This window comes from Equus quagga, chromosome 2 (genome assembly GCF_021613505.1).
Source record: "Equus quagga isolate Etosha38 chromosome 2, UCLA_HA_Equagga_1.0, whole genome shotgun sequence".
NCBI classification, from domain to species: Eukaryota; Metazoa; Chordata; class Mammalia; order Perissodactyla; family Equidae; genus Equus; species Equus quagga.
In genome coordinates this window covers 102197947-102213480 of record NC_060268.1, presented here as the reverse complement: position 1 = coordinate 102213480, position 15534 = coordinate 102197947, and the positions used below count along the sequence as shown (strand labels likewise).

Here is a 15534-nt window from a genome sequence, read left to right as displayed (position 1 = left end):
AAACAAAGGAAGGAGCTAACAACACAGACTCATCCTAGAGCGTCAAAAGCAATGAAATCTGAGTTACATCTTAAAGTTTTAAGATTTCACTAGGCAGAGGCATGGATGCAAAGAAAAGTCACTAGCAACAGCCTGTCTGCACTCTCTCCCCAGGTGACAGCACCCATCCTCACGGTTTAAACAAATCTCTTTGTTGATGGTTTCTAGATTTATCCCTCCAGCCTGGACCTGCTTAAGTATCTCAAAATTAACTTGTCCAAAATGGACTTCCTGACTTTTCTCCACAAACCTGGTCCTCCCAAGTCTTTTGACTCAACCTCCAAAAGATACCTCCATTTTTTCCATTTTTCTCCGACTCCACTGCTACTAGGGGGGCCCATCATAGCAAGTCACCTGCAAGATAAGAATCTATACGCTAATCTCCCTACTTCTGTGTTTGGCCCCTCCAATCCATTTCCCACACAGCAGCCAGACTTATCTCATAAACATAAATCTGATCCTGTCACTCCCCTGCTTAAAACCAATTAATGTCTTCACATGCACTCAGAAGAAAAGCCAACCTCCAGCCTCCTGCTTGCCCACCAAGGTCCAGCAGGATTTGGACTCTGTGCACCTCTTCAGCATCAACTCCCCTCCATCAGGCTCAGGGGTACACTGGTCTTCCGTCAGTTCCCAGAACATGCTCATCTCTTTCTACCCACAAGTCTTGTGTTTACAAAGCATAAAATTAGAAGGCCTGGGGGGTAGGCTAGACTATAGGTTATAGTTCAAAACAAACACACACAAAAAAATATTTAATAGCTCACGTGCTCAAGTATAACAACTCAGAAAAACACATAAATATACAAAAATACAGAGACAAGTGGCTGAAAGCTGCAAGTGACTATATATAGGGACATTTACACCATGCTCCTTTGTTATTAATGGCAATGCTTGGCATCAGTGATTTTACTCGATTTTTATTCCTGGCTAAATAATTTTTCCTACTTTTCCAGTAATCTATTGGCTTCCTTTGTATAAAGCAGAGGAACTCCCCGTCCCCCATCCTGAGGAAAGAACGTCTACAATGGGAATCAGAAAGCAAAACGTAGGAGAATTGGGGAGATCAATGGGATATCGTTGCATATAGGCAGAAATCAGTAATGTAGTTTTCCTTCTTTGTGTGCTATAGAGCAGTGGCTACTGAAGGCTGTTTCTAAGTCTGCCTTCCTGTGAAGAGGAGTTCACAAAGTACTTATCCTCTTTCTTCATCATCAAATACTGGCGTGCTGGACATCAGTAATTTCCCTTTTAGCCACACACTGCTGGATCATGAAGAGGTGCATCTGGACCTGATGGAGAAGGCTACAGGCTACCCAGAAGTCCTGGATTAGCGGCTGAACGCACTCAGTGGATGAAACTCTGGGTTCCGTCTCCCTTTGAGGAGGAACTGAATATTTCACATCGACAGGAGCACTTTTGGTACATGCATGTGAGAAAGGGTATGCATGATGTCAGGGAGGCAACTGTGGCACCCTGCAACAGATACTGTTAATGGTCTTCTCCCCTTTACCTTGCTGACAACACACATATTTTTTAAGTCTTTGCCTCTCCTCCATGTGATCCAGGGAAGCATAGCCATACCCTGAGTGGAGACAACTGTTTGTCTAATCCAACAATTTTTGTTCCACTCCCCTTGCCACTGTTTACACAAGAGCTTATAATAAATTCTAGCCAATAAAACTAGAAGGAAGTATGTTGGTGGGAAGAGGGGCAGGGGACGTGCCTGCGGAAAGATTTCTTTACCAATTAAAGAGAGACAAGAGAGACATCCATCTCTCTTCTTCCACTGAATGTTGTCAACTCGAAGTTGCCACATCTGCCTGTGATGTCTGGCCCCTCAGCAGCCACACTGTGGCAGTGAGGTGAGTTAACCTAAGGCTAAACTGATATGTGAAGGACAGCACAGTTGAAAGAAAGAACTTGATGAGCCAACGAACTAATTAACTGGAGTCCCCCTACCTTCAGACTTCTTGGTGCATGAAATTACATTTTCCTTATTGTTTAAGCTATTTTGAATTTTTTTTTCCCTTATAGCTGAAAACATCTTAACTGAGAGAAGACATAAATCTGTTCCAGATCCTTTTAGTTGCCCAATGGATATTATTTTCCCCATCTTCCTAGCTAACCAAACTCTGATTTTGTATGGGGGGGAAATGTGCCCAGCCCTGACCAATAGATTTAGATTAATGTAAGCCAGTTGTGACAATCCCCGTCTCCTTGTTTCCTAGGGGCCCCAGCAACTGTTTGTTTACCCAATAAAATAAGATATAATTTGCTGGCAGGGAGTTAGTTTCTGGGGTACTTTTGCAGGTGAAATTAACTTTAATAATATACATATAGTTGTTTCTTCAGTAAATTTTTTTCAGATGATTTCATTTTTATATCTATTTTTTGAGTTCATAATAGTTTTACATCACTGTGAAATTTCAGTTGTACTTTACTTCTTCTCTGTCACCACACAAGTGCCCCCCTTAAACCCCCTGTGCTCACCCCCCACCCCCCTTCCCCTGGTAACCCCTGAACTGTTCTCTTTGTCCATGTGTTTGTTTATCTTCCACACATGAGTGAAATCATCCGGTGTTTGTCTTTCTCAGTCTGGCTTATTTTGCTACGCATAATTCCCTCCAGATCCATCCACGTCACAAATGGGATGATTTCATCTTTTTTTATGGCTGAGTAGTATTCCATCATATATACACATATACCACATCTTCTTTATCCAGTCATCAGTCGATGGGCACTTGGATTGTTCCATGTCTTGGCTATTGTGAATAGTGCTGCAGTGAACATAGGGGTGCATATGTTACTTTGGATTTTGCTTTCAAATAGTTTGGGTAGATACCCAGTAGTGGGATAGCTGCATCATATGCTATTCCTATTTTTAGTTTTTTGAGGAATCTTCATACCGTTTTCCATAGTGGCTGCACCAGTTTGCATTCCCACCAGCAGTATTATGAGGGTTCCCTTCTCTCCACACCCTCTCCAACATTTGTTATTTTTCATCTTAGAGATTACAGCCATTTTAACAGGTGTTAGCTGGTATCTTAGTGTAGTTTTGATTTGCATTTCCCTGATGATTAGTGATGTTGAACATCTTTTCATGTGTTTATTGGCCATCTGTGTACCTTCTTTGGAAAAATGTCTGTTCATCTCCTCTGCCCAGTGTTTGATGGGGTTGTTTTTTTTGTTGTTGTTGAGTTGTGTGAGTTCTTTGTATATTATGGAGATTAACCCCTTGTCAGATATATGATTTGCAAATATTTTTTCCCAATTGGTGGGTTGTCTTGTTGTTTTGATCCTAGTTTCTTTTGCCTGGCAGAAGCTCTTTAGTTTGATGAAGCCTCTCTTATTTTTCCTTTTGTTTCCTTTGTTGCTAGATAGACTATTCTTGGCTGAAAGTTTTTGTCCTTCACAGATTTGAATATGTCATTCCAGTCTCTCCTAGTCTGTAAGGTTTCTGCAGAGAAATCTGCTGCAAGTCTGATAGGGGTTCCTTTGTAGGTTATTTTTAGGTTCCTTTGTAGGCCTTGCTGCCCTTAGTATTTTTTTGCTGTCATTCACTTTTGCCAGTTTCACTACTATATGCCTTGCAGTAGGTCTTTTTACGTTGACATATTTAGGAGATCTGATAGCCTCTTCCACATGGATTTCCATCTCCCTCCCCAGGTTTGGGAAGTTCTCTGCTATTGTTTCTTTGAACCAGCTTTCTGCTCCATTCTCCTTCTCTTCTCCCTCTGGAATACCGATAATTCTTATGTTGCATTTCCTCATTGAGTCAGATATTTCTTGGACACTTTCTTCATTTCTTTTTAGTCTTAGTTCTCTCTCCTCCTCTGTCTGGAGCCTTTCAACATGTCTATCTTCAATTATGCTGATAAGCTCCTCTATGATGTCCACTCAAGTGTTCAGGGAATCCCTATTTTGTTTTGTCTCTTCGATTGTGTCTTTCATTTCCAATATTTCTGATTGCTTCTTCTTTATAGTTTCAATCTCTTTTGTGAAGTAGCTCCTGAACTCATTGAATTGTTTCTCTACATTCTCTTTTAATTTGTTGAGTTTTGATGATGGCTATTTTGAATTTTCTGTCATTTAGATTACATATTTCTGTCTTCAGGACTGATTTCTGGGTACTTGTCATTTCCTCTCTGGTCTGGAGATTTAACATAATTTGTGATACTGTTAGAAGGCGTGCCTCTGTTTTTGCACACTGTGATATTATTTGGACACAGTTACCACCTATCGCCACTGGATGAGGGTCAAGAGCTGCGTATCCTGAGCCCTCTGCGATCCGTGGAGATCCCAGGCACCACAGCAGGTGCTGGGCAGGGGCGGGAGGGGGGCTTTCTCCTCCCTGCTCTCAGGGTTTTCTCACTCTGCCCTTGCTATCTGCTTTCCTGCGGTGCCAGCTTGATGAGAATCACCCCCAACCCTGCCCCAATTAGCTTTCATCTTGGTAGGGGCTTTCCCCTAGTCACTCCCCCAACTTTTGCTTTCTTAATATAAGGTCCAGTTGAGGCCAGTGCTGACCCCTTCTCCACCTTTCCTTCCTCCATGCAGATAATAGCCACTTTGTAATTATGATCGAAAAGCCAAGGAAATTACAGAGATGTCAACCTTGACTCAACTAACGAATGAACACCAGCAAACATCTACCATCTATGTCAAAAATAAATCTTTAAGTCACTGTTGGTTGGGTAACCAGTTACTTAAAGCAAAAATCTATTTCTAAACCTTGTGACCAAGTCAAAAACGGAGACTAAATATCTATTAGATGTTAAGATCAGATGACTCATTCTTCTGTTCCAACTTGAGTAGCTTCATCTCAGTATAAAGCACTTAAATCTATATCATAACATTTGATGCTTAAAAAATTCCTGTTTATATCTAGGATAAGTGTTATTATTTCTCTTTTATAATAAGGAATCCAAGATACAGAGAAATTTACATTCCCGAGACACAATTCAAGATAAAGTTGCAGCTAAAGTCAAAGTTATTTCCACTAACACTATTCCGCAATCCTTCTTAGCAATCTCTAAGAAACCACATTTTTTCTATAATTGTTTTAGTTCTTCAACAGCAAATATTTTTATCTTATCACTTGAAGCAACTATCAAACTAATCCTTTTTGAATGGAAATGTAACAAACTTTGCTCTTTATCAGAGAAATATAACATCTTACTAAGACTTTTCACTTATGCCTGATAACTACTAATTTATCTCATCTAATAAAAGTCTATTATAGAATAATTTGAATCTGGGCGGAGAATGAGAATTTTGTATCACATTGCCTCTGTGTGATCTATAGAGATTTTTAAAAATATTAATATTAAATAGCGATTACCTGGGAGTGGGTAGCAAATATAAAAGTTACTACTAATTCAACTCATCTTCAAAACTATGACAGCTTTGGCTGATGCTGATCAACAAGGCATATAACAACAGATGGAAGGTGTTTTACTAAATAATGTGGTGTTTCACTAAAAAAGTGGCTTTTGCAGGAGGGCTCTGTGCTCTGAGCACGGTCATAATAAAGGTATTATACCTAAGACAAAACACAAAGAAGCTACAGAGTTCACTGTTACGTTTACTCTTTAAAACAAAAATGTCAAAAGATTTATACTGTTAACCATATCTCTTGTTAGTAGATATTAATCCGTATCATTGTGAACAAAACGTTATGAGAGAGCAATCTGTAAAGTCATAAACTCAAGGGAATGAAGATGTCCAATAAATTCTATCTAAAATTCTTTTGCAAAATACCACTCTCTCTTCAGTTTAAGATATTGTCCCAATTAAACCATACAGGAGAAAGTTTATGGGGAAATCCAGCCCATCTGATCCTAAGGGTCATCACAATAACTTCCTGTTTGGGAGTTCCCAGCTGTGAACACACAACAGTAAAACTATGAGCTTGGTCATAAATAAAACTTTGAGTCCTCTATGAAGAAATTTTAGTACTCAGCACACAAAAGTGCCATTTATCTTTCTGAAGTCTTTTAAGGACAATAAAATGATTTTTAAAAATTATTTACATATATTCCTTATTTAAGTATTTTAAAGGAGAAAAATTTTAAAACACAGTCTAGAGTACCTATTACCCCGTGTCTTAGGCTCTGGGGTGAGGTACCCTATTTCATACTTGATCTCGTTTAACCCTCACGAGACCTGATGTTGCACGTCACAAGGCCTGTGTTATGAATAAGACAATAGGTTCAGAGACTGAGATTTCACAAATACTTGAAAACGTTTCTATCACATCAAGTTCAAAAATTATTTGGCATGTGTTTGTTCTCTGGCTCTTTACTTAAAAGCTACGCTGGGCATACTGGGCCTCATGGTTCAAAAAGGGACACGAGCTGAAAGAGGAGTTGCAAGAATGAGTGCTTTTTTATATACAGAAATAAACTACTAGAAAAGATAAGACTGCTGAAATGAACAGTGATTTACCTTGAACATGAGAAATGATGAACAGATAGGCTCCCAATAATCTGATGTAAATATATAGCTGAGTCATTGTTATTCTAACGTTTCCTGTACACTGTCACCTTAATACCTGGTCTTGTTATGTCACTAATTTAAATGGCTTTTATTCCACGAGATTTCCTTGTAAAAGGTCTCAATCGCTTGACAATGACTTCAACTTCCACTGCTTTCTCCTGATTCCTGAAAGACAAAAAATATTAAAAAGGTAATGAACATAACTGAATTCTGGAAAGTTCTCAAAATCTGAGGAAAACAAATGCCCAAATATACATTTAAACAATGAAATATACTTAAAGATTAAACCCATCTTTGTTTAAAAAAAAAACAAAAAACGGCACTGTAATTCAAAAGTTCAAAGTAATTCAGGAATAGCTGCCACCTCTCCCACCCTTAAACTATCCACGTGTAAAACAAGATAAGTACACTAAATAATCTCTATAGTCTTTTCTGGCTGCTCTAAAGTAATTGAGTTATTTTGTTACTATCAAGAAAATTTCTAAATATATTAAGAATAAGGCAGGAAAAGTTGAATATAAAATGCTAAGCTATTTGTCAACAATCTTTCAATATCTGGCAGATGTGATAAAAACACCTTGCATCTTTCTAATAAATAATTTGTTCTATAGATAAAAGAGAAAGCCTATCTAGAAAATCACACGCATTTAAATTCAGTGTGCTTTATCATTAAAGCAAAAACAATAGAATTGTATCTTAAATAAAATTATTTTCCTAAAATATTGCAAATATGACTTCATTAGGATAAAATGGAGCTTTTAATATGGATGACATGAAACATACCCTCTCCAGTTAAGGTGTGGCAATTATAAAATAGTTAAATAGGTAACAGAAAAAAAGGCTAGTCGGTACAAAGCTGAATATAATTCTGTTTATCCTCCCTTCAAATTGCCATTTATTCATTTATGACACAATTACCCCTGGCATGATTTCTACCATACATAACCCGAGCTGTCTACTTTACCTAGGCTAACAGTTTTTCACTTTAACAAGTTCTCCAAAGGCACTTATAGTATTGAGGACATGATGTTTTCAGTGAGATGTCATTTGTATTATGCACATTAAATATGGCTTAGTTCTAAAATCTCTGCAATTTCTCACTTCTCTACTATAAAATTAAATTGCTTCCTATCTGCATAATGCTGAGAGAATAAGACACAAAGTCTACAATAATTACAGAATAAAATCTGTAATGTGACTTACCCGCATTTCTTGGGAAACTCACTTCCTGCAATGAAACAGCTGTGATCCTAGGAATACCTGTTACAGGCTTCTAATTCTAAAGAAGTTCCCAGTCTATTTCCGACCCTGGTCTCCCTCCTTGTTTCCATCCGCCTGTGTTCAGCAGCCCCATCAGGCTTACACTCCACCAGTCCACATCAACTCACTGACGCCCCTCCTCACTCCTCCGGACCTGCCTCCCCCTCCTCCACCTGCTGTCACAGAGAAAAGTCACACATCTCTCCAGTCACCTGGGCCGAAAAAACACGGCATCATGTGTGCCTCCCTTACCAGCTCTCGCCCCTCTCTAGACTTTTCACTAATTCATTCATTCACTCACTTATTCACCAACAGCATTTTTTGAGTACATATTACACATCAGCGAAAGGTGCTAGAAATACGAACACAAGTATGACAGTTCCTGCTTCAAGGAGCTCACAGCCTTGGGCAGGAAACTGACCGCTGTGACTGGTTCCATCGTATAGCCACCATTTCTTCACTGATTTATTGAAAGCTAGTATTTTGTCTTGTCTCATCAGAGTCACAACCAAGGCACCCTGCAGAGCAGTCGATGCTACTCTCAAAGCACCTGCCACACTCATAGTCCCATTTAGTGGAAAAAGAATATGTCTGATTTCTTCCACGTAACCATCTGTGACTCTGCTACCCTGGGCACAAGTTCAAATCCTGATCTGCCTTACATAAGTAACCTAACCTCTCTGGATGAGTCTCCTCATCTGTAACTGGAATTATATTATTAACTCACAATTATTTTGAGAACTAACTGAGATAATAGCTGATACACCTTCACCTCTAGCTATGTACCTGCAACATTATAAATGCTTTGAATATATTAATTTATCTAATCATCACAACCACCCTATAAGATAGGTACAATTATTTTAATTTTACAGATCAGGAAACCGAGGCAAGCAGAGTTTAAAGAATTTATCAAAGATCATACAGCTGGTCAGTGGTAGAACTATAAGTCTAATCAAGAAGACTTGATTCCAGAGTCCACGTGTTAAGTGCTACCCCACACGGCCCCACTGGGTACTTTATGTACCCTATATAATGCAAACTATACATTATAAAGTATTTAGGAGAGTCTGGACAGAGTAGGTGCTCAATAAAAGTTTCCCCCCATACATGTTTATCACACACTTGCCAACCTGGCACAGGAAGTAACAGGTGCTATCCACGACAATCCCATCTGAGAGAAATTTTTATAGACTAAAACACCTGCGGTAACTTGTATGGAGGACAGCTACCAGCCAAGGAAAGGCTAAAGGTAAAACGGCTTCAAGTGCCTCATTTGTAACCTAACAATGGAAACCCCTAATCTTTAAAAGAAAAATGTTAGGTTTTAGCTGACCACAAGCGCAATGCGCATCAGCGCTTATGACAATTGCTAGGCATGAAGGCAATTTTATCAAACATTGATAGAAGCACACTGCTATAATCAAAGAGTAACCATCTGACTTGATTCCCCCTGCTCAGGCCTCTTAAACATGATAGAGAAGAATGACAGGAATGCAGAGGATAGAGAAATGCCTACACTGGAGATACATCTGAAAGAACCAGGGGCCTTTGCTCACAGGGTATCAAACGAACAAAGTGTGAATGAACGCACCTTTGTCACGGACATGACAGGTATGATGGAAACGAGCCCAGACTGATTAAATGATTCACCAGCTTCCTTCCAACCCCGAAGTCCTGTGTAAACAGTGTTCTTGCCATTGAATATTAATTGATTTCCTAAATATGTATTAAGTGCTTTTTATATGCATGATTCTGCATTAGAGAATAAAGTGGTGAGAGCAAAAATGACCCAGCCTTTATGGAGTTCACAATTACTAAACAAGACAAGTAAGATATTCAGGCATCAAACAAAACAACACAAATGATATGTCATGATAAGTAACTGATGAACTTACTTGAGGTAAACGCAAAGAAAGAAAAGTGCTGGGCCCTGGAGGGACGTGGGGTAATGACTTAATTTAATCTAGACGGAGAAGGGAAGCAATGCTGAAAAGTGACGTTTAAGTTGAGATCTGAAGACTAAGAGTGAGCCTGGCAAAGAAGGCGGGGTCGGGGGGAGTTCTAGGCACAAGGCACAGCCTGTGCAAAGATCTTGAAGCAGAGAAGAGCAAAGAAAGAACAGTGTTTCCGAAATGTTGAGAATAAGGGGTGGTGTTTTGGGAGATGAGGTTGAAGAGAGGGAAAAGACAAGGACCAGGTCCGGTAAGACCGTGTGAAGAACTGTGGGTTTAAATCTAAGCGGAATGGGAAGGCGATTATCTGGTTTCTATGTAACGGGCTTGAGAGGGGAAAAGCGGAAGCAAACAGAGCAGTAAGAGGGCTGCTGCAGGAGTTCAGGAGGGTCGGCGGTGGTTATGACTAGGGACGTGGTGGTGCAGGGGATGGACTCAACACACACTTCACAGACTCAGCAGAGGCTGGTCAGGGACTAGACGTGGGGTGAGGGAGCGAGGGGTCAGAGAAGATCCCTACATTTCTGGCAGGAGCAACGAGTGAAATGGGGACAAGTGGATTTTCAAAGTAGTGAAGAGGCAAGATCAAGGGTTCAATTTTAGACATTTGAGAATACCCAAAGGGAATGTCTGATAGGCATTTGGTTCTGAAGCTGAAAGGAAACATTTGGGACTGAAGATATAAATCTGTTATGTCAACAGCATAGAGACATTTAAAGCTATGGCTCTGTGTGAGATGGCCTTCTAACATTGAAAAGTGAAGATGGTCCCAGAACACCAAAGTCCATTTAAAAATTGGATTAATAAAAGCATTAATACCACATATATTTATTTGGCATTCACTGATAAAGTAAGTTCACGATCCAGGACCCGTGATGTGCAATTCAATGTAGTGTAATATATTACCACAGCTGGAATATAAACTACTATTCACAAGTGGTCTTTTTTCACAGTTAAATAAAAACCTACCAAAAGGCCATTGTGGTGGACTTAACGACTGGACTAAACGACTCACTTCTAACAAATAAAAGAAGAAGAAAACAACAGAGTGTGACTTCTGAGACTAGATCACAAAAGGCACTTTGGATTCTGCCTTGCTCTGTCTTGAAACACTCACTCAGAGGGAAGCTCGCTGCCAGGTCCCAAGGACGCTCCAACAGCCATACAGAGAGGCCCACGCGGTGGGGAACCGCGCCTCCTGCCACCAGCCATGCGGGCGAGCCACCCTGGACACTCCAGCAGCTGTACAGAGAGGCCCATGCGGTGGGGACGCGCCTCCTGTCACCAGCCATGCCGGGGAGCCACCCCGGACACGGACCCGTCAGCCCCGGGGAAGCTTTCAGGGGAGGGCAGCTCCACAGACACCCCACCCACAGTTCATGAGACTCTAAATTATAACCATCCTGGTAACCACCTGACCCTCAGAAAAGGTATGAGATAATAAATGTTGGTTGTTTTAAGCTGCTAAGTTTCGGGGTAATTTGTTGGGCGGCAATAGATAACATTTACTGCTGTAACGGTCATTATGAAAAATTTGCAGAAATAAAATATGCCCAATCACTGTAAGTTACTGCACAATCAACCAAAAGAAAGAGTCTGGAAAGCACAGTCAAGGCCAAGTACAACAAGAAAAGTATAAGGAAAAGAGTCACAATGCCCAAAGAACTGGATAACATAACTAACGTCTTTCTTTCAAAGGGGTAACCAAAAGCATGCTCTTTGTTGTTACATTGTCTCAAGAAGAAGCTCATTTTTTGTGGGGGAAAAATTGTCCCCAGCCCCACACTCTACACTGTCACATTCACCTTTTGAAACGATGGAGTCCATGAAGCTGACCCCAGTTCTGTGTTCCAGGTAAAGGAACTTTTCATCCAACAGCCTGGCGAACTTAAGAGCCTGAACTCTGATGTCAGCCTGCTGGCTTCAAGCAGCAGCCGCAGGATTAACCTGCTATGTGACTTGGGGAGTCACTCAGGCCGTCCAGGTCTCAGTTCCCGCAGCACAAAACAGGGATAATGTCACTAACCCAGACGAGTCAGGACCTCACAACTCAGGATTAAACAGTCAATAAATAATAAACGTCAGTTGTTTTTGTTATTAATAATATACATACTGATGACTGTCTCTTTACTTGTCCCGTCATATTAACCGTTTCTATAATCATGATATAGCAAAACAGTAACTTTATTTTGCAACGATTCTTGAAACTGAGTACTTTATAATTCTAATATCTGAAAATAAAGAATATTTTTAAGAGACTCCTAGAATATGTCATCAGAATTTTTATGTTAAAATTTAAAATATCTAATCTTGCAATTATTAAAGATGTAAGAAAAAGCAGAGATTTGAAATGATGCCTGATCAAAATTTTAAAATGATGCTGGTATTTAAAGCTATTATTAACTAGTTCAAATAGGCATGCAAATAAATTCACCTTCCTTTGCTATATACTCAGATTGGTGCAGCTTCTTCTTCTGGAAAATAACACTAAGGCAAAATGACTCAATAAAATACAAATAATTTCTTTTTAAATAAAAAATCTGAAACCTTCACAAACAGCAAGAAAGCTGAACCAATAGTTCAATCAGAATGAAAAAACAGGAAAAGGCTGAAGTCAGCTGGAAAAACAGACTAAAGTCATTCTTTCCTCTTCCCGTTAAGCCCCCCGCCCTTAATTTTTACTTTCTAGTAGCGAGGTTTGGAATTTTCAGCGGGCTGGCCAGCTGCCGACGCCACAGAGGAGTAAGGAGAGAGGCGGCCAGGCCTCCGCGGCAGCCCAGGCGCCGGGCCTGACAAGCTTTCTGAGAAGCTCTGGACTCACTCGCAGACTCTCTGGCTCCACAGCCATTGTTTGCGCGGCTGCTTCGTCCTTATCCAGGGCTGGGATTAGCATAAGAAGATTGTCTTTTCCCTTAACAAGCAACTCATCCATTCCTTCTCCATTTCTAACCTCTGCCCCCGTCAGTCCCTAAGCTAATACAGACACAGAGAGCGGAGCAACGCCACTCACGGTCATTTCTCTATCAGTGTGGAAAACAATCTCGCCCAAATCTAAACATGAACCCTTCAGAAAATAACATGCCTAAATAAACAGTTTTGTGAGTGTATCTATGGTAATGCACAGGAATCTCACCAAAAAGCCTGCCTTGGAGTCCCTGCTGGGAGAATTGGGACAACGGGTGAGACATTCATAATCAGGTCTTTTGGAAAGTGTGAAAAAAGAGCAAAGAAAACCAACCATCTAGCTAAATTCTGACCTCCCACAGGGATGGGGAGCTCGGCTTATAAAGACATTTCTAATTGCCATGTCTTCATCACCTTGAGGTCACTAATTTCATCACTGTCCCCGAAACTACTTTCTGACTAGATTTTACCTTGGCCCAATGTTCAAGTATTCATTCAAAAATTTATTCAAAATTATTTATTCACTTTTCTTCTGTGCCAAGATACTATTCTCCCCAACACAAGTATAACTTCTTCCAGGAAGAGAGAGGCAAGGCAAACTAGTAAGGCTTTATCTATACGGTTGATGCATTCATATGTTTTATACCCCTCACTCGGGCCTCAGTAGTAGATGCACAATAAATGTTTCTTGGTTTATGAAGTATTTTAAAAAAACAGGAGATAACCTATTTTCAAAACACCACTCAACTTTGTACTACAAATTCCCTAACCTAGTTTCTCCAAAGCCTTTTTGCTTAATTGTATTAAACAAAAAAACCCTCACCAATAATTAGTCCTAGATTATGCTACGCTGTACACCATCTTTGGCACGTCTACGCTCAGAAGAGATTCTTAACACCAGCTGTTAACTGAGGGGGGGTCTGGGTGTTACTCTTCTGTCTCTCCTCTGGAATAGGCACAAACGACCAAAAAACAGGTGAAGTGCATCAGTGGTTGCAGAAACGCCTAGGAGGGAACAGAGTTCCATCATCCCTCTACACGTATTCGGGCAATGGGAAACAATACTGTGTTTCTGTACAGTATTTTTATAGAGATAAAACCAGTGTAACGTGGTAGTGAACAGCTCAGGGCCTAGCACAAGGCAGACCTAGCTCTTCTGTGCAGATTAAATGAGAGAAGCTCATATATGGCATTTAATGGCAACTATATGTTAGCACACCACCACCTTCAAAATTTGCAAGTGAGTTTTACATGCATCACACCAGCTGTATGACCCTCACGGTAAATCAAGTACTCCTTCTTTTACAGAGAAAAGACAGCTTCAGGGAGCTCCAACAACTTGCTGAATTTCATTTAGCTGGTAACTTGAAGGACAAACTAAAACCCACATCTTGTAACCCCGAGCGCAGTGTTCTATCCAGTAAGTTACACGAATAAGTACATCGAGAGGGAAACAGGAAGTCATTTTTTACTGAGCCACGTACGATTTTATTTGATCTTCACAACTCTGCAAGGAAAACGAGAAGCTCAGCAAAGTCAAGAAATTTGCCCAAGTTCACACAACCAGTAAGTGGCAAGTCTGCTGCTGACAAAGCCCAAATCCCGTCATTACTGAACGGTCAGGAAGCGCACAGCAGGTAGCGAGAAAAAACAGAAGTTTCTGTGCCCCTTATTACACTATTGCTCTTCAGAAAGATAAATAAATAAATAAAATAAAAACTCTGCTTTGTGACGCTGAGCTGGGACACTGCTAACAACACGTCTTTTACCAGCTGGCTCCCTGACAGCTTTGCCAACAGGGGAATGAGAGAAAGCTGGAGGAGGGGAGGAGGGACTCCCTTCCTCCTGATCTTGTTTGCTATTCCTGTCAGTCACTTCAATAACATCCTCTGCCCCGGCCGTAGCAGGAGGTTCCCGTTTCCAGCTACCTTCCACACCCTCAGAAGCAGTCCCACGGCCCTGTTCAGACCTGGTGGTTCCTGCACCTCAGGGTCTGAGTGCAACTCCTCAGGACCCGGCTCTGCGCCCCCTCCAAAGGGCCTGGGCACTCTCTCCAGGCTCCCAGGTTCTGAAACCTCAGCTTCTCAGCGGTGCTATCTGCTTCCCACAATCACTATTTCTGCTGAATCCCAGTGTTCCCTTAGCTTTTTCAATCCTCTAACACCTGTGTAGTCAATTCCCTACACCAAATTCTCTCCGTTCAAATAACCAGCGTGGTTTGAGCTTTCCTGACTGGGCCCGAATCGATACAAACACAAATACTTTCAGAAAATACATCTCAGAGAGTAACAGACTGACTACACACACACCACACACACATTTTTGTATGTATTCACCTCACCACAGAGGAAACAATGGTATGTCTAACATTTCCTAAATGCTTATACAGTGTGTTAAAATATATATTCAGAGCGTCTTCTAAGATATTCTGACTTGAGGAATGAATTCTTCTAGACTCAGCATATTTCAATTTCACTCTTTCTCACCACAAATTTTAACCTATCAAAGCCGGTTGGACTTTCTATTCTAACCTATGTGACCCAAGTCTCAAAATACTTGGAAGAGTACCAACATTCGGCTATCAGAACAAATTTCTCTTTTCCTTAAGCAATACAAGACTTTTTTTTTTTTTTAGGAAGGTTATCCCTGAGCTAACTGCTGCCAATCCTCCTCTTTTTGCTGAGGAAGACTGGCCCTGAGCTAACATCCATGCCCATCTTCCTCCACTTTATATGTGGGACGCCTACCACAGCATGGTGTGCCAAGCGCTGCCATGTCCACACCCGGGATCCGAACCAGTGAACCCCGGGCTGCCAAAGTGGAACGTGTGCACTGAACTGCTGCGCCACTGGGCCGGCACCGAGCAATACAACAC

General features: G+C 40.8%; 1 protein-coding gene across 1 annotated transcript in view; it reads right to left on the bottom strand.

The window, feature by feature from the left end:
• Positions 1–15534, bottom strand: part of BMPR1A (bone morphogenetic protein receptor type 1A) — a 63192-nt gene that overhangs the window by 33056 nt on the left and 14602 nt on the right. Inside the window, exon 2 of the mRNA XM_046653858.1 lies at positions 6490–6705. Within this exon, the coding sequence (XP_046509814.1) occupies positions 6490–6556 (67 nt within the window). The 5' untranslated portion in view covers positions 6557–6705. The remainder of the gene's footprint in view (positions 1–6489; positions 6706–15534) is intronic.